We start from the raw sequence: 24,490 nt of genomic DNA, 5'->3' as shown, positions 1-24,490 counted from the left end.
TATTTAAAAAATAAAAAAATTAAATTCTTTTATTATATCTACTAAAATCTTTATTAAATATGTTTTTAAAATAAATTATTAATAAAATTATTACTTATTATTTTATATTCATATAACATCCGTATATAATGTGAAAGATGAAAAATATCATATTATTATATTATTATATTAAATTATTATTTATGACATGTGACATAAAAATAATTAATTAATTATTAATTATAAAAATTTATTTTATTTAAAATAAAATTTTAATTAAATATAATAAAATAATAAAAAATTTTAAACATTTTTTTAATGTTATATTGAAAAATATGGCTGTTATTAAAGATTTAGTTATTATGGGTTAAGTTGAAAAATTTAGTTGTCAGCGTCACAATGAACAAGTTGTTACGTGTCAGCCCTTTCGTAAGTCACAAGCCCAGTTGATAACTGTAAGGAAGGAAGGAAAACGAAGTAAGAGAGCGAAGCCGAATGGAGCAACCGCCATCATCACCGGGAACAAACCCAGTTGACCTGAGGAACTGCGTAGAAGAGCTTGTGAAGTTCACTCTCCACTCTCAGATGAACGGAACTCTAGAATGGGATATTGGGCTCTCACAAGAATTCTGCTCTTCTCTCCTCGATCACCACTCAGCCGACCCCATCTCCACTATTGCCAGTAAGAAATGAAAAAAACCCAACAAATAATCTTCTTTTTTTTTTTCTGTGGAACTAAATATGTAATTGATAGTCCCCATTTGTATTCTATTTGCTGTCCAGTTTTTTTTTTCTTTATTTTTTTCAATTACAGTATCTACTTCATTTGGTTAGAGGTGGGATTCATTTCTTTGTACTTATGGAGCAGATTCTCCAGGAGTCTCTCAAAATCCTTTATACATCCAGTTAGCATCGGCCTTATATGAAATCATAACTTTTGGTTCACTTCAAGCGTCATCTAAGTGTAACAAGTTGGCATCTTCTTATGAAGGCAGTGGCTTGAAGCAGAAAGAAGAGTGGATTGACTTAGTTCACAAAAAGGGATCTGAATTAGCTGAAGTTTGTACATCTGATGATGATGGCTTTACCTTTTCCAGTTATATCCATAGTTAATGTGCATAGCTAATCATTGCATTTCATCAGATTTTGAAGAACATCAATTTTGAACTACATGTTCAGGAGCCTTTCTTCACTCAACTAAAGGGTATTATTCTGTTCCACAAATATTTATGCTAATGATTATGCTCTTCCGTTTCTTTGGTTTTTATATCAGCATTTATTCCATTCTTTATTTCTTTACATTAGTTGTTTCTCCTTTTTAATAGGTAAGTTGGGGCAGGGGCATTTGAACTTGGGACCTGCATTTTGGAGCTAAAGTGCAGCTACAGTTTCAATATTTGCTCTTTTCTATTACTCCTTTAGAAGAAGTGACACCTTGCATTCTAGACATTTTCCAAGTGTATACTATTCAAGTGAAGACATTTTTCCTATTAATTTGGTATTGTTTGTAGATGGCCTGAAAACAATGGAAGGAAGGTGCGCTGTTGGTGACTATAATAGGTAGGCCTCACCTTAATGCGCTTATATGAATCTGTGTTTGCTTCATTTCTTTCCCTACTTTGCAGTTTTTGCCCTTTATGATTCATTTTAATGTATGCCCTTGTTTAGATTTTTCTTGTGTAACAATAAACTCACTACACGGATACCATTATCTAACAAGTCCTATGAAATCTGACAAAAGAAAAAGGAAAAAGAGGTGGAAACATAAATTTTTTAATCAATGTTGTCATCATTAATATTGCATAATGTTTTCTATTTCATTTGGTGGGATGGGGGTCAATGGCTTAAGCATTTTCAGAAGGAACTCAACCGGCCTTATCTTGAAAAACCAAAAGAAAGATTATCCTATTAACCGATGCTATAATTTTAATTTGAGAATCACCTTTTATCAGCCTCAATAGAAATATGGTGTATTATTCAAAGTGGATAGGGAAGATAGATATTTACATCAAGAATAGTAAGACATTATCTTCAAAAAAAAAAAAAAAAGAAAGACATTGGAGGATAGGTACTGGTGATATTGCTTTTATTTTTTTCTGGTTATGCTTGCCACTGAACTTATAATGGATTTATATTGAATAGTTGAGTATATTTTATAAGCTTTTCTTTATATTTTCTGCTTATTGCGTTGACTTCAGAATTGCATCTGGGGCTTTGATCCTTTTCAACAAATGCTTGGTACTTGAAGTTCAGGTAGCAGGTGTTTTTCAAGTTATCCATGCTTCTTCTTTTTTTTTAATCTTTTATTCTGTTAGTTTCTTCTAATACATTTGATTGGCAGGATGTTCACCGTTATGCTTCATTCTTTGAGATGTTGGAAGCAGAGAGTCTTGCAAAGGTCCTTCCAGGAGTTGAAACAATAGATGAAGGTAATGAAGGGTTAAATAAATTATGATTTTTTCCATAAGGGTTAAAACTACAAATAAGTTTGGTCCACAAGCACAATTAACAAATATTGTTCACTCCTAGAACAATAAAAGGAAGAAAGGAATATGTTGGTCCCTTAGTACTTAGTTATCTAAAAGTTGAAAGAGTAGTTAGCCTAGGTGTGTTTGGATATTTTAAACCATATCAAATAATCTCGATACCTTTAAATTACAAACCAAAATTATCTTGGGAAGATGATCTGAGATCATTGTATTAAGCAGATATGAGATCATTTCATAATGATAAATCCAGTTATGAGAAGTTAATTTTATTAAGCAGGAAAAAGTTGAAAGCAGATGAAGAAACAAGTAAAACAGAAAGTATCACGTTTGGACAAGAATTTAAATGTTTAAAATTTCTGTTCTCTGAATTTAGCTCCAGTGAGCACTGTTAACAGTTTACAGAGCAGTTTTTGTGGAAATGGCGGACACAACCTAACACCAGTTGTTCTATACATTGTAGTCTGAGCCCCGTCATATGTGAGTTTCAAACTTTACTTGGAATTAATGACAATACCTTATAATTGTAATTACATGCTACAATTTTTTCCTTTACATTTATATTCTTTTAATGAGGAAATTTTGAACTTTTTAAAGTGAATTCTTCATCATATTCGGCATCACGCAAATTTATGAAATATTGCTCTTTCAGGCATTCAAGTTTACAGGAAGTTTTACTCGGAAGAGAAAGAAATGTCCAATGGTGTACTTGCAATTTGTGTTGCAAAAGTGGCTGCTCAACCCTACCTTTCATTGGCCAGAATACTATCTGTGAGTGAGCTGACTCTGTCCTGCATGGATTCATGCCTATAACCGTATGGATAGATGAAATTCTATACTTTTAGAGTAAGGGAAAATTTCTTTCCAGCTGAATAAAATTCATCAACAAATAGGAAAAATCACAAAGAGAGGCAGAATTTATGTCAAGTGCTCAAACCAAAAGCTTCCAAATGAAAACAATCCAAAATGAAAAGTGCAATCTTTGCCTCTGAGTAATATCAGAACTGAAAATGAGTTGAGTGAACTTGGCTTTGAAAGGATCTTGAATATGCTTTAATTGTGGAGTAATAGTTAGAGAGCATTGATGTCGTTAGGAGGCATAGTTGATGTATAGAATATTGGTCAGTCTGCATTTAAAAGTATTTAGTAAAGACTAAAGACTAAGCTTTGCAAATGTTGAGCATCTCACTTACATCATACATGCATGTAGATGATATATGCAGAAACCCTACTTCAGTGGAAAATGGACGGTAGCACTTGAAGTGTCCATCTGAATAAAGCAGTTTTCTATACTATGGAGATTGTAGGCTGTCTGATGTATATATGTAGGCTAGGAATTTTGTGACCTGTGCTGACAGTTGTATCCTTCTACTTTTTTGGTGTTGTGGTAAATTATTATGTGTGATTTCAGGGGTTGAGTTATGAGGGTGTTCACAGCCTTATAAATGAAGAGCATCTTCTTGGATCTATTCCATGAGAACTCGCATTGGTAAGGGTAACTTCTCTGCTACACGGCTGCACCGCAAATACAAGTCAAATGCAAGATGAGGACACAGGATCCATTGTTTGTTGTGTTATACTCCATCCCAAGAAAATTTGCTTGATATAGCTTCTAGAAATATCTTCTGTTTCCTTGGTTTTGAATCCTGTGACTGATTATAAAAAGTTCCAACATGTGGAGTAGATTGATATTGGAAGAGTAGATTGAAATTGGGATGAACTCGTTTATCACCACTCTCACCTTCCATACGCATGTCAGACAGGCTATGAAGTTGGTGCAACAAGAGACTCTTGGGAAGTTATGCAAAAATATAACATGCACACAGTGCCTTGAGATAAATTTTCCCGACTATCAGAGCTAGAAAATGATTTCTCTGACCATGATGTTAAGATAGACACAGCCTAAATTTCTCTCTAAAGGAAAAACAAATCCCCCTGCTGCTTCTCCTGAAGGCAGGATTTGATCTCCATTCCTTAATACACCCACCAAAAGACTTGATCAACTGAGGCAGCTAACATGCCCTCTGTTCCATTTGTTGTAAATATTTTAGCTGGTTAGAGAGATGGAAAAATGGTGATCTTGTGTATGGTTGAATTCAAGAAACGAAACCACAGAAATATGGAACTTGGATTCTTCTATGGCTTCTCGAGAGAATTAAAATAGAATAATACAAAAATGTTGTAGGATTTTAAACTTAAATTAAAACAATGAGTTGGTGAAACCCCTTGCCCTGATCCTTGCAAAGCTGCTCTGATTCCAGAACCACTCTTCCAATGACTTGTCTTAAGGGACCGCCCAAAATGGGCTTGGCAATATGCTGTGGCAAAACCAACTCACCTTCCCCACAAGGCTTAAACAATCAATCCCATAAAGTAATTTTTAAATTAAGAATGATTAAATTCACATTGAAATTAATTAAATTATATTGTTTTTATTAAGTAGTGCAATTAAATTAACTTTTACTTAAATTTGCTAACTTTTGTTGTTCTTGGAAATTAAACTTTTGCTACTATTAAATAGTGTTATGAAATAAATCTTAAAATAACAAATAAAGAACTTGAAAGAACAATTAAAGAGAAGAAATAAAGTATTTAGGGGGGAAAAGAAATCTTATTAAAGTGTATATTTACAAATGAACTGAGGGAGCTTATTGTAGGCAAATAACTCCTTTATCTTGATAGAATTTACAAGATAAAGATAACACTTAGAGATTAGATGGATTAAATGCTAATTCAATCTAATTTACATCAAATCTAGATATAGATAGAATAAATGGATATTCACAAAAATATTTATAACACTCGCCCCTGAATATCTATTATATTAAGAATATGCCTCGTTAAAACCATACAAGAAAAAAACCTCATGGGAAAAAAATTCGAGTGAAGAAAAAAGAGTATATAATTCTTTTCAAGAATACGCTTATGAAATACCGCCTCATTAAAAATCTTATCAAGAAAAATCCAGTGGGAAAAACCTTGATGAAGGAAAAGAGTACAGTGCGTATTTTACTCTCCCTGATGACTGCATTATAGAGATCTTTAAAATAATGTATTCCAACTTTTCAAATGTTGCAGTAAGAAGGGCTTTAGTGAACAAATCTAGTAGATTGTCACTTGACTAAATTTGCTTAACATTAATTTCACCATTTTCTTGGAGATCATGAGTGAAGAAGAATTTTTGGCGAACTATGTGTTTTGTTCGATCGCCTTTAATATATCCTTCCTTTAGTTGTGCTATGCAAACAGTATTATCCTCATGTAACATTGTTGAAATTTTCTTCTTGGTTGACATGCCATGCGTTTCTCGAATATGTTAAGTTATAGATATTAACCAAACACATTCATAACTTGCTTATGAGTTGCTAACATTTCTCCATGGCTAGAAGAAGTAGCAACTATAATTTGCTTTATAAAACGCCATAAAATAGCCATACATCCATATGTGAACAAATAACCTGTCTGGGATCGATCTTTGTGTGGATCAGATGAATGTTCTGCATCTACATAACTAATTAAATTTTATTTTGATGTATTTGAATTATATAAGCCATATCCATTGTTCTTCGGAGATATCAAAGTATATATTTAATTTCATTCCAATGTCTTCGAGTTGGAAAACAATTGCTATATCAAGTCATGTATTGCTAGCCAGATACATTAATGCTCCAATTTCAATAAGATATGGTACTTCAGGATCATGAAGTTCTTTATTATCCTCACAAGGTCGAAAAATATCTTTTTTCACATCTCATAACCTTACAACCATTAGTAAACTCAATAGATATGCTTTCTCCATATAAAATCATTTTAACATTTTTGTAATATAATTTGATTGATGAACAAAAATTCTATTTGGCAAGTGTTCAATCTAAAGACCCACACAAAACTTTATTTTTTCAAGGTCTTTCATCTCAAATTTTCTCTTTAAGTAATCCACGTCTTTTGATAGCTCTTCAAGAGTTTCAATAATATTCAAGTCATCAATATAGACAGCAATTATAATAAATTCATATCTAAACCCTTTTATAACATACATGGGCATATAGGATTATTTCTATAGCCTTCTTTCAATAAATATGCACTAAGACGATTGTGCCACATGTGTCTGGATTGCTTTAATCCATATACATATTTATTTAATTGAATAAATTTATCGGGAATTCAAATTTTGTGCTTCAGGCAACTTAAATCCTTCAAGGATTTTCATATAGATATCGATATCAAATGAGCCATATAAATAGGCTATAGCTACATTCATTAGATGCATTTCAATCTTCTTATATATTGCCAGACTAGTTAAAATAGAATTGTAATTATATCCATCACAAAGAATATATCTCTTCATATTTAATACTAGATCTTTGGAGAAAACCTTTTGCGATAAGCCATGTTTTATATCTTATAATCTCATCTTTCTCATTTCGTTTTCGCACAAATACCCATTTATATCTCACTGGTTTTACATCATTTGGTATACGGACTCCAGGTCCAAAAACTTCATATTTTGCAATTGAATTCAATTTCACTTTGATTGCGTCTTTTCACATTGACCAATTATTTCTATATCTATATTCTTCAATAGATGTAAGTTCAAGATCCTCATTTTCTTTCATAATATTGAGCTCTATATTTTATACAAAATATTGTTGATATTTATTTACCGGTTCCATCTTTTCCCATCATGACATAATTGATTGAGATCTTTTTATTTTAACTGATTCTAGGTACCTGAATTTCTTCTAAAGTGTTTATCACTTATGTCAAGGGTCTCTTCTAAAGTCTTTACTTCTTCTTTCTAACCATCTTAAATATTTGTTCCTTTTCTTTTTCGAGGACTTTATCTTTGGAATCGATTGATTTCCACGCTTCTGGCGTGCTTTGTCCTACAGGGACATCAATGCTAATAGGAGCATTTACAGCTGGTATATAAGATTTAGTTATTCCCTTTAGGTCAGTAAATACGTCTGACAACTTATTTACTATATTTTGTAAAATAATTATCTTTTGAACTTCAAGTTCATATTGCTTTGTGCGATGATCAAAACTAGATAATGATAATTTACTCTAAGAAATTTCCTCTTTCAGCTACTTATTTTCTCCCTCTAATGTTGGAAAAATTGTTTCATCAAAATAACAATTGACAAACTTTGTCATGAATAAATCTCCTATCGATAATTTTAAATATTTAATTACAAATGGAGATTTGTATCCAACATATATTTCTAACCTCCTTTGAGGACCCATCTTTGTGCGTTGTGGTGGACCAATTGAAACATATACCGCATATCTAAAAAATTCTTAGATGAAAAATATTTGGTTTCTAACCATAAACCAATTGTATAGGGAGAATTTATAATAACTCATTTAGCCTGATGCATACAAATGCTGCTGCATCCAAAATGGCATGCCCCCAAGTCAACATTGGGAGTTTTGAATTTCATAAGCTTGTAATCAGTTGGAAGTGTTTAATAAATAATTCTGCTAAACCATTTGTGTATAAACATAAGCAATAGGTTGTTCAATAGTTATTCCAACTAATATGCAATATTAAAGACTTGAAATGTATATCCACCAGCATTATCAAGATAAATAATCTTGATTACATAACCAGGAAAATGTGCTTGCAAATGAATGGTTGCAAATGCTAAATTGCAAGCTATAATAAGCACACATGTGACCATCTAGTCGATGCATTGGTTAAAATTATGAAATATCTAAATGGTTCACAAGATAGATGTATGAATCCACATATAACCTTGAATATTATTAAAAAACGTAGAGAATTCAGTCCCAACTTTAGTTGGTGATAGTCTTATAATTTATTTACCTTTAGAGCAAGTAGCACATAAAATTCATTAGATTAAAAAATCTTCTGGATTTTCAATGAATGATAAATTTTCAATCATTTTTGCACATTATTGATCCGAGATGGTCCAACCAATCATGCCAAATATTAAAATCATTAGTAAACTCCTAGTTCACTATGGGTTTCAATTATTCTAATATTTGTATAGTTTAATTCTGAGAACAGAGTGAGTAATTTTCTTTTCAACACACACTTTATACTTGAGATAATAGATGTAATATAGAGGTATTAAGTGTCATTTTCATTTGTTGTCTCAAAATGATATCTATTCAAACGAATATCTTCAAAACTTAATAAACTTTTTTGAGACTTAATAAAAAATAATACATCCTCTATTACTTTATTTCTCAAGGTAGTAAAATATTAGCTCTTCTGAAGCCTCCAATTAATCTTGTACTATCAGATATTGAACTAACATTGATTTTTTTGTCAAGTAGGAAAAATATTTATTGTTTTTAAATATAGTGTGTGTTGTAGCAATGTCTGCTAGACATATATTTACATTATTGATCTTAGATCCAACAAGATCAATATTTATATTTTCTTTAATAAAATAAAAAATTTACAAGTTAACATAAAAGAATATTAAATGCATAATTAAAACACATAATAATAACATATCATTTAAATATAATGAAAACATATTAAAACATCTTTATAATATAGATACTAAATATACCAATTATTATTAAGTTCATTATCAGATATTGCTATCATCAATCGAATGATCAATTCCTTTTTCAGGATAAGAAAATCAATAATAGATATTTTTATTACCAATCATGTAATCAATTCCTCTTTCAGGGTAGACAAATATCTTGATGTGCTATATAAACTTGGCAATGATTAAAATTTTCACAAGATGTTTTAATTTTCAATGATGCTTAATAAAATTTAAGACGTACAATAAGTACGTGACCAATGATTTTTCATGACACATCAATAATAGTACGTTTTTTGCATTCCTTTTATTCTTTTCATTATTTATCCACTTCTGGTGGGTTACAAGTATTCATCCACTTTTTGATGGGTTATCCACTTTTGATGGGTTAGTGGGTTAATGTATTCATCTACTTTTGGTACGTTGACAGTATTCATCTATTGTGGTAAGTTACAACTATACATCCACTTTTGGTGAGTGATCCACATATGATGGGTTATCCACTTTTAGTGGATTATTCATTTTTTTTAGTGAGTTAGAGCATCCATCTACTTTTTATGGTAAAATTATCTATCCACTTCTAGTAGTAAAATTATTCTTAAATTCAAATGATAAAATTATCCATCTACTTCTAGTGATAAAATAATAATTAAAATAGTGATAATGTATATTGTTATGGCCATTATAATTAAATGATATTGCATTCACTTCAAAGAATGGATGGATTCATGATTATGACCATAATTATTAAATGTGTCGCATTCACTTCAGAGAATGGAGAGATTTATAATTTTTTTTATTAGTATTTCGTTTGTTACATTCACTTCAAGGAATGAAGATTCATAGTTTTTCATTAATAGCTATATAATAGTAAATTCACTTTCCAATCAATAGATAAAATATAATATATAAAGCATGATAGTAAAATTCATATTAAGGTTGATTTTAAAAGAATGAAAAATACTAAAGAGATATCAAGTCACTTATCTGATTTTCTAAAATCAGAAATCAAAACTCAATTATTGAAATCCTTTTGAAGCTTGAAGATAATGAAAACATAATAATTAAATGTGTCGCATTCACTTCAGAGAATGGAGATATTTATAATTTTTTTTATTAGTATTTCGTTTGTTACATTCACTTCAAGGAATGGAGATTCATAGTTTTTCATTAATAGCTATATAATAGTAAATTCACTTTCCAATCAATAGACAAAATATAATATATAAAGCATGATAGTAAAATTCATATTAAGGTTGATTTTAAAAGAATGAAAAATACTAAAGAGATATCAAGTCACTTATTTGATTTTTTAAAATCAGAAATCAAAACCCAATTATTGAAATCCTTTTGAAGCTTGAAGATAATGAAAACATAATAATTGTAAAACTTGAGAGATCAGACCCAATTATTGAAATCCTTTTGAAGCTTGAAGATAATAAAAACATAATAATTGTAAAACTTGAGAGATCAGATATGAAATAAATCTTAAAAGAATAAATAAATATAACTTGAAAGAACAATTAAAGAGAAGAAAGAAAGTATTTATAGGGAAAATAGATCTTATTGAAGTGTATATTTATAAATGAACTAAAGGGCCTATTTATAGGTAAATAACTTCCTTATCTTGATAAAATTTATAAGATGAAGATAACATTTAGAGATTAGATAGATTAAATTATAATCTAATTTAATTTAAATCAAATCTAGATATATATAGAATAAATAGATATTTACAAAAATATTTATAACAGTTTTTGCTTTTTATCCGATTATTATTCCTTCACTGTAACGTATATATATAATGGATAGTGTTGAATTTGAAGAGAGGTGAAAGTGGTTCAACAGTGGAGCTCAGTAAACGAAAGTGGAAGAACTTACACTAACAAAGAGAGAGAAATGGAGAGATTAGGGGAATGTATAGAAGAGTTATTGAAGTTCACACTCCAATCTCACATTAACAAATCCCTCAATTTCGAACTGCGTCTCTCCCCTGAATTCTGCTCCGGCCTCCTCAATTCCGACCCCGCCGATCCCAACCCGGGCCCCCCTGGTAAGAAAATCCCCCACAAAATTTGAAGCGATAGCAAAGCAATGCATCTTGATAATCAGAAGGTTGTTAGGGTAATTTTAGTCATTTGATAGAAGCATATTTGCTTTTTCATACTGGGATGCTGCAGATATTTTGAAAGGAGTTCCCTCATACCCTTTATACAAGCATCTCGCATTAGCTTTGTACCAATCCATTGTTTCCGGCTCCATTTGCAATACACAACACAATTTGGGGCTAATGCACGACGAAATTTCTACCAAACAGAAGGAAGAGTGGAATAAGTTGGTTTCAAATAAGGGACTTGAATTGATAAATGTTAGTTAGTCATTGTTGATGCTGCTATTTTTGTTTTTCTTTTAGGTTTATGACTAATAATTTGTTTTCTTGTAGATTATGGATAATATAGAATTTGAACTTCATGTTCAGGAGCCCTTCTTTTCAATGTTAAGAGGTATTTTTGGTTATTTTATTTTTTACCATTGCCCTTGTTCCTTTTTCATTATCTAAGCAATTGAGAAACTTTACATTCTTCGCAGACGGCTTGAAGACCATTGAAGGAAGGTGTGCAGGTGGCAAATACAATAAGTAGGCCTTGGGATTCACTTCGTTTTTTTCTTCCCCCTTGTTCCTTTGCATGACTGTTATTTCTTTTTCTTTGGCACTTACTTTTTAAACTTGTTTTGTACTCATTGATTTCTGTTATGCAATCTATTTGTTTTGTTACTTGAGGACACCGTATGCATGCACTGATGGCCGAGCAAATTAAGATTTCTAATTCAACTGTAGTTAATCCAGCGTGGAATATACTCTATACAAGTAGCTAGGGAGTAAGTTGCTTTGGCAGGTTAAACTCAGCCTTAGCCGACCTTTCTGGTTGCTAAATAAAAACCATCCTGATAGCATATTTGATAGGTGAATTTTTTGTTTTTTTTTTCTTTTAAAAAGGAATAGATCCTGTTTTATTCCAGTGACAATGATAAGTATATAAACAAAAGGTAACCCCTTGTCTATCTAAGCTCTTATCTTTGGTAACAAAATTATGCGTTTGCTTGACAGCTTCAAAAACTCAATATTGCAGAACTCAGCCTGTGAGAGTATATACTTGTGTGAAATCTACATGACATATGTAATGTTCTTGGTTAGGGGCCATAAGAGGATTCTCAATATGTCCTGCTTTATATTTTGAGCAAGAAACAAAATGAACTCCTCTTTCTAATCAATGCATGCTTTTAGGGTTCATGAAACAGAAGGCCTGTGACTTTGTGGCTTACTTACTCATCATACATTTGAATTATCCTACATGCTCATCCTGTTGAGGCAGAGGTGGGAAACTTTGTTTGAGGGGGCAGCGGACGGCCTGGAGATTGAAGTGTCAATGTGACCTGAAAATCAGAGTTTATAATTGCTAAGCTGTGTGATTTAAAGTTTTGCATGTCTTCTGAACAATTTATGAGCTTTTAATGATAAGCCAATTCAGTTCTTCATTGATGGTCAGCCTTTGTTATGATATTGTTAATTTAATAATTAATTTCCAGTTGACTTTCCCCCTTTTTTCCATTATTGGTTTCAGGGTGTCTTGGTAGAAACCTGATTTATCTTTGATTCTTTTCCTTCTTTTCCTTTTGATAAGTGAGACCTTTTATTGATCCATATATTAATTATTTATTCTTTTAGTATTGAACCAGGTGCTATGATCCTCTTTAATAAATGTCTGGTGCTTGAAGTTCAGGTGAACTAATGCTGATGCCTTATACTCTATGTTCATGTTCTGAGTTGGGCTTTTCTAATTTCATCAATTCGCAGGATGTTCATCGTTATGCTACATTTTCTAAAATGTTAGAGGCTGAAAGTCTTTTGCAAGTCCTTCCGGGAGTTAAATCTACTGAAGAAGGTAATGGCAGTGGAAGTTGGCCCATGATTGGCTTAGAAATATTTCTTTCTTCAGACGGGGAGAACATGGTTTATTCTGTTGTACTATATATGGAATGAGGGAACTCATTACCGGATTTCAAATGAGGATTAATATCACTGTATAAAAATCATTTAAGACTGAGAGTAAATGATGTTGTTAAAAGATTGGATTCTAGTTCATTTGGTTCTCTGAGAGTTTATTGAATATCATAAGATCATAAAATCTGTTAACGTAGCTATTAATGAAATCTGATTTTGCTGAGAAATCTCAGAAATCGTAGCTTTTCTTTTATCAGAAACATCTTAAATGTATAGAGACTATAGAGGAATGTTAACAAAAGTTAACTAAGGATTTGACATAATAAGTATAGGAGGTTGCTAGTGTCTTGGGTCCATAACTTATAACCATGCATGTCTATGTGCTACTTAGCCTCCAACTTTCTTTTGTTTTATTAGTCATTAACAAAATGAAAATACTTGTGCTTACCTATTTTTATGTATTAGGACTTCGAAATCTAATTTTATTCTAAATGTGGCAGGTTTTTAGTTAATGCAGGAGTCATTGAAAGGAATATTGTGGGTAGTTTAATTCTTGTTTCTAAATGATTTGCTAATTCCTTTGTGGTAATTTGTTGTTGTGTTTGCAGGCTTGCAAATATATAGGAAATTTTATACAGAGGAGAAGGAAAGTTCTAATGGCGTCCTTGCAATCTGTGTTTCTAATTTGGTGGATCAGCCCTCTATCTTGTTGGCCAGCATACTCTCTGTGAGTCGTTTACAGCATTTTTTGAGTTGTAAATTTTGTTATATGTATCAAATTAATCTAATATCTTGCCAAAGGAAAATTTCTGTGTGGTTGCTTTGTGCATGCCTGGTTGGCTTATGTCATGTTGATCGAGTCTTAAAAACCTTTGAATTTCTGATACAATTCCAAATAGTTTACTGGGAACTTACTATTATATAGTAATGAGTGTCAAGAGAGAAAGAAAAAGCTAGAAGGAACAAACTAACATTGTGGTAGTCTCCTTTATTGATTCTATAAACATGAAAAAAACAATGTTATCCATTTTTTCATAATATACCCTATATAAGGAATGGTTAACAGGTAAGTGTCTAGATCTGTATGTTATCACCATCAGTCATGATTACAAAAAGGAGACATGTGAACTTATTCATGATATGGCGGTAGAAAGAAAGAAGTAAAGTGAATCTTGCGTCATGATCTGAAACTCTTGAAAATATTTAAGGGTGCATAATATATATACCTGGACTGTGACAAATTCTAATTTTGGATTCTCAGTTATCATTTACTTAGAAACGTAATTCTCAACTCAGTAGAACTGCTAATATATATACCTAGACTGTAACAAATACTAATTTTGGATTCTCAGTTATCATTTACTTAGAAACGCAATTCTCAATTCAGTAGAACTGCTGATAAAAAAGTGGTAAAATATTGATTATGATTAACTTAAATCTTCTCTTGGAACATGAGTTGAGATCCATTTTTCTGGTGAATAGTAATCTTTTTCTCAAGAATATGCTTCATCTTAGATCTAAGCAAGATCATGACATGATTGTATGAGCTGTATTTTAAAGGATTTTAGTAACTTGATTCAGCTATTTTATCATCCCAACACTATAGCAACGTTCCAGGCCATATGCATAGGAGAAAAAGGCATTTTGGACTAATAGAGATTTATTCTATTACCAATTGAAACATCTTGAACTAATGGTATATGGTTATATCTACTTTATTAGTTGGCCACATTAACAGATTATTTTACATATATTGTAGTTATATCTTTGCTGACAATGAACCAATAGGAATGCACCACGTGCTAGTGCTTTTTATAATTCTATATGTACAGCATACATCCTTTTTATGTTTGTAACTTTTGTAGGGATTTAATTGGTTTAACAGTTATTTCTGGCAGCATTTGCCTCATGGTGCCTGTTTCAAATCTTAAATCATGTTGGCAGAGTGATCAATTCATTTGCCATTCATATATGGATTTATTGACGGATTAAACATGTCATTTCACTTCTTATGAGATCAGTATTAGTGTTACTATTTTATGTCTGTTTGTGAATGCACTAGCTCTTTGAATCTCATATAACCAAAAATACAAAGTCCAAACTCATTACTTGCCCAATGTATTTTCTAAGTGCCCCAAGTGGATGTTGAAACATTTTATGTTTTAATCCAGGAACTAAGTTATGAAGGTGTTCAAAGGCTTCTGGCTCTAGCACATACTCCAGGAACAATTTCTGGTGCACTCCCCCCACCAAAATCGACACTTCTCTCGTCATTCATGTTGCCATATAATCCAGATGTAAGATAATGACTTGTGAATTGCTTTTATGCTTTCTATTTGCAAAGAAGGCTCTTTTACTTTTCTTCTTGTTTGCCCTAAGGTTTGTTTCTTGCATTGGACTTTCTTTTATTATCTCAACTGAATCACAATTAGTGTGCATGATTTTTAGTATTCAAATAAAAACGGAATGAAAAGGCTTGGTTATATTGATTGAAGAGATAGGTTTTTTTTTTTTTCCCTATAAAAAAATTTCTGTAAGTAAATGCAAAGAACTACGATAGTCTGGGTGGTGCAGGGAGAAGAGGCTATCCATATTTTTCTCACACCATGCCTGTGCAAAACTGACCTGTCGATGGGTGACTGTGAGTTTGTGTCCCACCAAACAACGGGTCCTAAGGACATTGATATTATCATTTTAACATTTCCTACTAGATAAATGTATGTTTTGGCGCTCCTTTTTGCTTTATTCATGATTTCAACTTTTGGTCTTTGAACTGGTAAAGAAAAACATTTTACTCTAGCCATGTGTCACAAGCTAGTTTGTTTTGGATATAACGTTTGGTAATCTTTAGTGTGCCTCTCTGTGTGTTTTTGTGGGGGAGGGGTATACATCTATACAGCACGATTTGATTATGGTATCTTTCTTTCTTTTCTTCCTTTTCTTTTAATAATTAATCCCAACATTGTTGCTGCTAACATATTGTATGACTTGATTATGGTTGTTCTTTTTGTGGTCTCTAGGTCAGAGGCAGTACCTTGACTCATGGAGCTAGGGCCTTGTCAAAGCACGCTGATCGAAGTAGTAGTAAGTACTGGGGAAATTTAAATGGAAGTGGTGAGTGCTTTTGTGGATTCAACTTGTCATCATGATGCTTAAAGATGTGCTTTTTGTTTGCCTTTTTTCTCTATCTTATTTGTTTTTGTTATTTGTGTGCTTGTGTGTGTGTTTATTTCATTAACATTGACTATCGAATGTGTGAATCTTTCCTGATTTCTTTGGTTGATAGAGGGGTCTGGTTTTGGTTACTCTGGTGTATGAAAAGACTAAAATCCTAGCTCTATTTTGGGCTTGCAAATTTTCCATGAGGCTTCTTGGAGATACTTGAGTGCGTAACAGAAAGCTTGATCTTACTAGGTTACATCTAAAATAAAGATAACTCCACTAGCAATAACATAAAATTAAATTCTATTGTTCCATCACTTGTACCATCTGAATTTTGGTTTCAAGAGTTCTAGTTTCTATGACTCATTCTAGGAGCATAATTTACTTTTGCTGGTTTTAAACAACCCAAATTCTCTGATTTTTAGTTTGGAAAAGTTGATCATCATAGGTTCTGTATCAAGCACACAACTGAAGTATTGTTATAATGTTTAGAAGACATGAGAGTATAAACTATACATTCATACTTAGAAATGTTAGTATATAGTTAAAAAGGGGGTTTAGTGTTTAAAGAATAATTTATGGATTTAGGTTTTGCTTTGAGTATGCAGTAACCAGATATATATTTGATAGGGTGGTAAGTGTTAATGTTGTAAGAAGATAAACCTATATCTATTGAACAATCTCCGTTTATATACCATAACTGAAAGACCAGACTAGGATCACATGATTTTTAGGTTGGAGTATGTGTAGGTGATTAGACAATGTTGCTCTCAATCTTCTAAAAAGTGCATTATGAAAAATATGACTTATGAAGGGAAAAGAGAGAGAGGCTAACCCATTTGGGTTTTATGCCTTTCCTCTAAAGCTCTTTGCTATACTTTGTGAGATACCTATATAGTAATTATTTACTTGGTGTATAGAATCTTACAATTCTGGAAGAGATCCTTGAGTTTAATCATGAAGTTTCTTGTGTTTACATTGGAAGATAGGTGCATCTTAGATGTGGGCACCAATTAGGATGGGAAAGAGGATAATCATATTAGTTAGGATATTTGCCTCTTAGTGCAAAGTTGGACCTTTCCAATATTACCAAATTAAAATTGATAGCGGGATGCCTAAATAGTCTATGTTGAGTGTTACACATGCTCACACATGGAACCTTGATTATTTCTTTAGTAAGTGACCATCTAATCGGTACTTTCCTATTTCTATTTCCCCAGATTCAAATAAAAATAATCTTGCAATGGGCGTCATTACTCATTTGATCACTAATTGTTGCTGGTTGAATGTGTATATTGTTCAATTGCATGGTGCTGTCTTTGAGATAAGAGTTGGTGAAGGCTATGGTGCACGATGGTCCAAAGATGGAACTAAGGTATACATATATTATCAAAAGCATAGTTATGGTATGCATGTATGCTAGTGATGCATTTATATCGATTGTTGTGTAGTTCGTATTTTATCATCTGATTGTTGGATGTAATAATCTATTTATACACAACATGCACATCAAAATCTAAGCTAACATGATACATTACGTTGATCAATGAAAATTTCTTAAATTATCTATATAACTATATAAATTTTATCCCTGAGGTAAAGTTTTTACTTACCTCTATTATCAATATACCATGAATTTTCAAAAAAAAAAAAAAAACTATATAAATTTTATGAAAAGTGGTTAGACATGCCCAAACCATTGGAAATTGGTAAGTGTCATCATCTATATAAATAGAATATTAAATTAAATGGTTGTTTAAAAAAAAAAAATTGCATAAAGCGCTTAGACTGGGGTAAGTTGGTTGTAACTCTATAAGCAACCTAGTGTAATAGTTATTGCCTTTTTCATATTTTCTTATATCAATTTTATTTTACCAATCCTTGGATTTGATGTCCCATTAACATTGATCATGCATGTCAAGTTTCAAGTTGATTATAATTTTCTAATTGATTCATTAATTTCAAAATTATTTCAATTGTTAGATACATATGAGTGAAACTGTAGTTTTCTTGATTTACCAGTAATTGATATTGGGTCAGCATGAATTTATGTGCATGATATTGTTGGGGGCTTGATTTAATATGATCCACCAAAGAAATTACTGATGGGTTATGGGTGAAATTATTTTAATTTTTTCAGTGGTAACTTGATCCCTACTGTCCCTAATTTAGCAATCTTTACACCTATTAGTAACTTGTTATGCAGATTATATCCTACCAATCCATTTTCAAGCCAATCCAATATATAACCATGGATCAATCAATTAGATTGTCTCAAACAGTATGTATTTAACAGTTATAATTTATGATGCAAAAGAAACAATTTGATTTATTCAGTTAAGTTGAAGATTAATATGTGTGATCTACATGGTACTTGAAAATTTTATATATTTATATAAGATAAAATATCTATTCCTGGATATGTTTGATATGTATGTGATAGTACCAACATTATTTGGATTGGGCTGATTAAATATTTAATTTTAGGTAACTGGGCTTAAAGCTTTTTTTCTCTTTGGTTGGAATTCATGCCTATACATATATATATTTGGATGGAATATATTGTGATTCCTTAGTGCCACTTGGCTTTGCGCCGTTTGCCTATATGCATGATTGTGGGACCTGGTGGATCCTTCACATCCAATATTTAATATTTTAGTATTGAGCCCATCTACCTTTTATTTACTTTTATATTTTTGTGTTATCTCTTTTAATGTCAACTTCCACTTGCAGTCCTATAAGTCCCCTAAACATGCCCATAAATGCCATAACAGAATGTATGTATATGCTACTGTCATCAATTTAAAAACAAAACAAAGATGCCTTACTTATGGCATCTGCATCTTTTCTACTACTGTATATTAATAACTGGCTATACATACTGCTAAAGCAACTTGACGCCATTCCTTTGATAGATATACATTTTATTTGCTTCAAGATATTTCACTTTAATATTTAAACTCTTAATGGATATAGTTTTTAACATTTTTCTGTTGTTTTAGTTCGTTGGATTTCTAGAACCATACATGGATGATGGTCACTTGAAGGGATGGAAGCATTGACTTGACTCTGGAGTTCTTTGCACTGGCTTCCATGATCTACAAGGTATCCCCTTCCATCTAATTGCTACCCCACTTTGTGAAGCTTTGGTCTGAGAAAAATTGAACTTTTCATTTCATGTGCAATTTTTCACCACAACACATGAACGCACATGCACTCTTGTTTCTTCCCTCTTTTTTGCAACCTTTTAATCACTTGCATAATACATGGTTTTTAACCTTCTTTTTCTTTCTGTTCATTCCATTCTCCTTTCATTTCCTAATTGTTTTCATTTCTCTTTTCTCTCTTCTTTGAGAAAAGAGTAATTTTTTTCACCTTTGAAGACCTTTTTATTAAGGTTAAGTTTGGCATCGTCACTTTGTTGTAAAATGGTGACTTGGGCCACAACACAACACCAAATAGATTGAAAACTGAGGTTTGTGGCTTTTCAGCACGGTTTTCGATGTCACAAGTTTTAAACAAACAGTTTTACAGTTCTTGATCTTGGTTTTTTTGTCTACTTTTCTTTGGCACTTTTTGTTTCTTTTCTTTTCTTTTTTGGGTCAAAGCATAGTCATTAAAGTTGAATCAGATGTCAGACTTGATGATAGCATTGGGTTGCTGGGTGATTAGTTCATAAATTGGGTTATTTTTTTGACACCATTGGATTAATTAAATATATTTATGTTATATAACATAATTTTAAAATTTAAGAATATAAAGGATATTATAGTTAAAAAATGTGGTTACAAATAAAAATTTGATGCAAAATACTCATAAAAGGAGTTATTGTTATAAACTTTCTAGTCATTAGACATATTATGATAATAATAGGAATATAAGTAAAATTATATGGAAGATTTGTCCTTTTCATTTTTTTTATCAAAATATTTAATGAAGCAATGATGGAGGTATCAGCTATCCTTTGTAAACCAAGGTTTTTTTTTTTTTAAATTGGGGAAAGAGGGATTCGAACGCTGCTCTTTAAGCAGAGATCATGCACCAATCAATGAGCCAAACTTTGGAAACCAAGGTTGAGAGTCAGCAACAACATATAAGAATTTTGCCAATTAAAAATAATAAAAGCCCTGGTTGACCCTAGAAAAGGCTGTCCTGGTTTGTCTAAAACTTGCCAGGTCAACGGTTTTGACTGTGTCATATGCATGAGCATTTCAAAATTAAACCTGACCCACTTTGGTTGCGCCTTGCTGTGTTTTAGAATTATGGTTCAGAGTTGAGACTAATAATTTTCTTCCAAGGTTTTGTATCTAGCGGTTATACCATATGTGAAACTGCAAAAATACATTTGCCAATCTTTGTAGCCGCATCAGTCTGGTAGGGAAACTCACAACATGAAGCCAATATTACTAATTTATATAAGTGGGATTGAGCTCATTTTAGATTTCCTTCAAATAGATTGGATAATTAGGAGCGGGTTTTGTATGTCATGTGGTTTTGGAAAGGTTTTATTTCCCTGACCTATATCTGCAATTACCTATATAAAAAATCAAATAATTATTTTTTTTTCTTCGTTGTGAATGAGTAAGTAATTAAACTAGGGTCATGGGATACTACATGACTACCCATTCTCATATTTTCATATTGAGGGTATCCTTTTCCATATCACTGGTTAAACTATTTCTTTTGGGCTAGAGTTTTCCAATGTTAGGGTTTCGATTCTGAAGAGGGCAATTGTTATGTATAAAAATGTTCTTATCCTAGTAGATTTATGTTTGTGCGTATGGATGGCTTTGACTTGGTTTTTTGGAGCCACTTCAATATGTTGAACTGATTCATCTCATAGACACTGGTGAGTGCATCAAGAATTAATAGTGAATTTATGCTTTTGTGGTCGTAATCCTGAATAGGATAAGATATGGTATATATCTGCTATTGAGTGTGGCATGGTGGCAGAGAGTGGTAATTGACAGAAACTAGTAATTTAAATTCATAAGTAATGCATTCATGGAGTTATAATTATGTTTGGTAGACTGCCTTGATTTAGCTGGAATGTTGGTGAACACAACACTTGTAGGCTAATATTAATCTAGTTCTTACCACAATACGGCGTCTTGCTGTGAAGTTTTTGCTGGTATTGAAGGCACAAGCTGGTAATCTAAACTTGGAAGAGTCATGCTTGTAAGGTAGTAATATACTTTTTCATTGATCTACATGGAGTGAAAGGAATGATAGTTCCTTTGAAAGAATAAAGTTGCTAACATGAGATTAAGATGGAATTCTGGGCACTTTACTTTCTTTGCTTTTTTATCCCTCTTTGTTGCTGATTCTCGTTTCTTCTTGCATTTCCTATCTTGAACTTTGGCCATTGAGTTTTGTTGTTTTTCTGGTTTTTGGTTTCTGCTTCTTGTTTTCTACTTTTTGTTGTTTTTATTTGTATGCTTTACACGAACTAGGGCAGTTTTTTGTTGTTCTTTCCCTTTTTCCTCCCTTACTGTTCTTCCTATTAAAAAGATATTAATAATGTTACTTATCCTGTTCAAGGGGAGGCATAATCCAGTATCCTTTGTTTTTTTTTGATGGGATGGGAGAGAAACAGGATTGGGGGGTGTTAGCCAGTGGAGGAATGGATGATTCTTAAGCTGAGCTACAGGGAAATGGTAGCTCAGTGGTGGCAATAAGTGCAATTAAACAGTGTCTCAGATGAATATGCATTTTGAGTTTTTGATTCATCATTTTTGGTGTTGCAAAATTTGACTGAATAGTTGAAAGGGAAAGATGATTGAGAAGAGAAAGAACCGACAGACGATAAACTTTGCAGCTGATGCTGACAAATTTGGATTGGTGATGGCAATGATGATGACAGCCAAGTGTGTATATTTGTCGGCCACTTCATGATAAGAGCTTTCACATGGATTTAGTTGTGACAAGATTGCATCAAACTGCCCCTTGGGTGGAAAAGTGCTGACTATAGTAAGCAAGTTGGTTTTTTGGCCCCATACTTCAAAGCAATATCTGAGTTGAGTCATCACAATCTGTTTCTCTATCATGAACATTTAGTGTATGGAATTATCTCAAGGACAACTGATGTTAAGATTTTAGCTTTTTAAGTATGCTTGAACACATGCACGAGCTAGGATACTCTATGCTTCCTCCCAACTTTTGTAAATTATTGAACCAAAAAATTATTCGAACATCCCACCATCTGATACTGGTATTTACCTTCATTTCTATGAAGCTCTTTTACTAATTCTATTGACCTTATTGTGTCTTACCTCCAGTACACAATAAGTCTTTTTTGTTGGCTTTTTTAAAAAACACACATTAAAGCTCCTTGAATATGCTAAACACTTAGTTGGACTCAGTGTGATTATGCAGGAGATCTAGAGGGATTATTGTTTCAGGAAGTAGAAGAAGGGAGGCTTGTATGAATAGAATGGACCCCTCAATCCTAGTTTATCCGTTTGGTGATTCTTGCTTTGTGTAAATTTAATTGCAATATCGGAGGGCATCTATTGACATACTAAACTACATGTTTTGAATGTTTGTTGGTGGTTTAACTATTAACAAAAGAACATCAGTATTTGTTAAATTTATGAGTTTTGATTCTGATAAGCCCCAAATTCTTTTGTCCAGCAAATCTGAAACAGGTTTGTCTTCCGGAATCTGGAGTTATCCAATGGGTAATCAAGTTGAGCACAGCAACATGATCTGCCAGTAAAACTTTCTGATGGTATGATTTTGTGGTGGGTTTGGCTTTCTTTTCTTTTCTGCAAACGTGGCAGAAGCCAATACCCTTTGCTTGCATGCCACGTGTCCCACTTTATTCATGAATTTTCCGTAAATAACACCTGCAAGCATGGATAGCTGACACACCCACGATGAACAAAAAGCTCAGATTTCTGATCCAAAGTTGGATCCATACATTCATATGTAAACAGTAAGTTGAACCCAAGACCTTTTCAGATACGTAACTCTGCTCTTTCACTTTACTTACCAGCAGAATATTTCTGCCTTGCGCCGTGTCATTTATTCGCTACCTTTTTAATGCTTTCGGTGTACATTGTTCTTTAAAATCTTTTATGAACCCACCAAAAAAGAAAGATGAATACAGGCAATGGCCTTATTCCCTGATTGCATTTTAAAATTATGTGTTATAGTTTGTGGAGGAATGTAACATCAAGCCCTTAAAGTTGTACCTCTTTTCTACTTTTGTTGGACATGTCATGTGGCTCTTGAAATTTTCCATCCCACATCATAAAATTATTACAAATCACATTCACCTCTAAAAACTTCATCAAAGCTTTTGATTGACTCCTAACTTCATAGACCTTGATCCATTTGCTTGCGGTTGCTTTCTGTTGTTGTTTATCATGGGATGAATGTGACCGTATTCAGTCCTTATCTATGAAATTTTTGTATCCCACCTTTACATGGAAATAGTAGATGAGAACTAAAAAGTCTTTCTCTAGAGGTCCTCAATATAATTGTGATGTATCTTACTGTTTTCGAATTTTGATTCCTTTTCTCAGGAATTATCTTGAGTCCTTCAGTCCCATTCACTCCCAATAGCCCTTTGATAAATCTAAAAATTACAAAAAAAAAAAAAAAAAGAAAAAGGAAGAGAAATAGCAGAAGGAACACACGTGTAGTTCCCTTGACTTGCTTCTTTCTAGCCCTAAATTGTAATTGAACCAATGAAAGCATTTGCTTTATTTCATGTCTCCTGGAAATGACTCTGTTTTTTGGTTGGTAGGCGCAATTTGATCCCTCTTTATGAAAAAGGTAATGTAATTATAAAATTATGAGGGCAAACTTATCTTTGTAGGACCCCATTACATATTTTTTACATATTTTGTAACAATAAAGGGGTTTGGAATAAGTAATTGGACAGTGGGATTATTGTACAGCATCGGGAAAAGGCTTTGGAGGGGGAACCATATCATTCTAGATGGCCTTGAGCTTTTCTGCAACTTTGGTAGCCTTTTATAAGCAGATGCCTTAACCCTACCATTCACACTTTTGACCTTTGGAAAAGCTTTTGATTCGAAGCTAAAAGCATTCAATCGCACGTCCATGCATGGACACATTGCCAAAATTTTAGGCAATGCTAATGGATCCCATCACGCAACCTCACACATGACGTTGGCTCCTAAGGTTCATCAGTTTGTATTAGACAAAACTGTATTAATGCTGCAATAACAAAATTGAACCATTTTGCAAAAAAATTGACATACTTTTCTCATTTCAGTCAAAAGAAATACTTATGGAAACATTTGTATTTTATTTGAAATATATGTCCAAGGGATACCTCACCTTTAGACCTATAGTCT

The 24,490-nt window shown here is 32.4% G+C and overlaps 2 protein-coding genes across 12 annotated transcripts; both read left to right on the top strand.

The window, feature by feature from the left end:
- The first annotated feature begins 381 nt into the window (after positions 1–381).
- LOC18602432 (uncharacterized) lies at positions 382–4,599 on the top strand. 6 transcript variants are annotated; one of them, XR_001927579.2, is made up of 9 exons: positions 382–661; positions 848–1,038; positions 1,123–1,183; positions 1,491–1,539; positions 2,178–2,232; positions 2,321–2,408; positions 2,842–2,945; positions 3,118–3,236; positions 3,877–3,900. XR_001927579.2 is itself a non-coding variant. In XM_018119716.2 (8 exons), the coding sequence occupies exons 1-8, from the start codon at positions 475–477 to the stop codon at positions 3,940–3,942; spliced, it is 816 nt and encodes a 271-aa protein (XP_017975205.1). In that variant the 5' UTR covers positions 392–474; the 3' UTR covers positions 3,943–4,599. The 6 variants fall into 6 exon arrangements, 1 of the variants encoding a protein (XP_017975205.1); XR_001927580.2 differs by having other exon boundaries at positions 383–661; positions 2,864–2,945; XR_016023331.1 differs by having other exon boundaries at positions 2,864–3,236; positions 3,877–3,907.
- Positions 4,600–10,810: 6,211 nt separating this feature from the next.
- Positions 10,811–23,304, top strand: LOC148760189 (uncharacterized). 6 transcript variants are annotated; one of them, XR_016023329.1, is made up of 13 exons: positions 10,811–11,048; positions 11,176–11,363; positions 11,439–11,499; positions 11,585–11,633; positions 12,723–12,777; positions 12,852–12,939; positions 13,607–13,725; positions 15,170–15,295; positions 16,019–16,112; positions 17,381–17,535; positions 19,163–19,265; positions 21,923–22,130; positions 22,794–23,304. XR_016023329.1 is itself a non-coding variant. In XM_088802819.1 (12 exons), exons 1-11 carry the CDS (start codon positions 10,895–10,897, stop codon positions 19,220–19,222), a joined length of 1,149 nt encoding a protein of 382 aa, XP_088658945.1. In that variant the 5' UTR covers positions 10,811–10,894; the 3' UTR covers positions 19,223–19,265; positions 22,794–23,304. The 6 variants fall into 6 exon arrangements, 2 of the variants coding, with proteins under 2 accessions (XP_088658945.1, XP_088658944.1); XR_016023328.1 differs by having other exon boundaries at positions 21,923–22,176; XR_001927577.2 differs by having other exon boundaries at positions 21,757–22,176.
- Positions 23,305–24,490: the final 1,186 nt, after the last annotated feature.

This window comes from Theobroma cacao, unplaced genomic scaffold (assembly GCF_053813885.1).
Source record: "Theobroma cacao isolate CCN51 unplaced genomic scaffold, ASM5381388v1 tig013, whole genome shotgun sequence".
Classification (NCBI taxonomy): domain Eukaryota; kingdom Viridiplantae; phylum Streptophyta; class Magnoliopsida; order Malvales; family Malvaceae; genus Theobroma; species Theobroma cacao.
The sequence above is the reverse complement of the archived record's forward strand: the minus strand, read 5'-3'. Positions and strand labels throughout refer to the sequence as shown.

Coding starts and splice junctions, on each gene's coding strand:
- LOC18602432 (XM_018119716.2), top strand. CDS start 475: ATGGAGCAACCGCCATCATCACCGGGAACAAACCCAGTTGACCTGAGG. Junction 1,540..2,177: donor GCTGTTGGTGACTATAATAG/GTAGGCCTCACC, acceptor CGTTGACTTCAG/AATTGCATCTGGGGCTTTGA. Junction 2,409..3,117: donor AGTTGAAACAATAGATGAAG/GTAATGAAGGGT, acceptor TTGCTCTTTCAG/GCATTCAAGTTTACAGGAAG.
- LOC148760189 (XM_088802819.1), top strand. CDS start 10,895: ATGGAGAGATTAGGGGAATGTATAGAAGAGTTATTGAAGTTCACACTC. Junction 11,500..11,584: donor CTTCTTTTCAATGTTAAGAG/GTATTTTTGGTT, acceptor CATTCTTCGCAG/ACGGCTTGAAGACCATTGAA. Junction 17,536..19,162: donor GGTCCAAAGATGGAACTAAG/GTATACATATAT, acceptor CTGTTGTTTTAG/TTCGTTGGATTTCTAGAACC.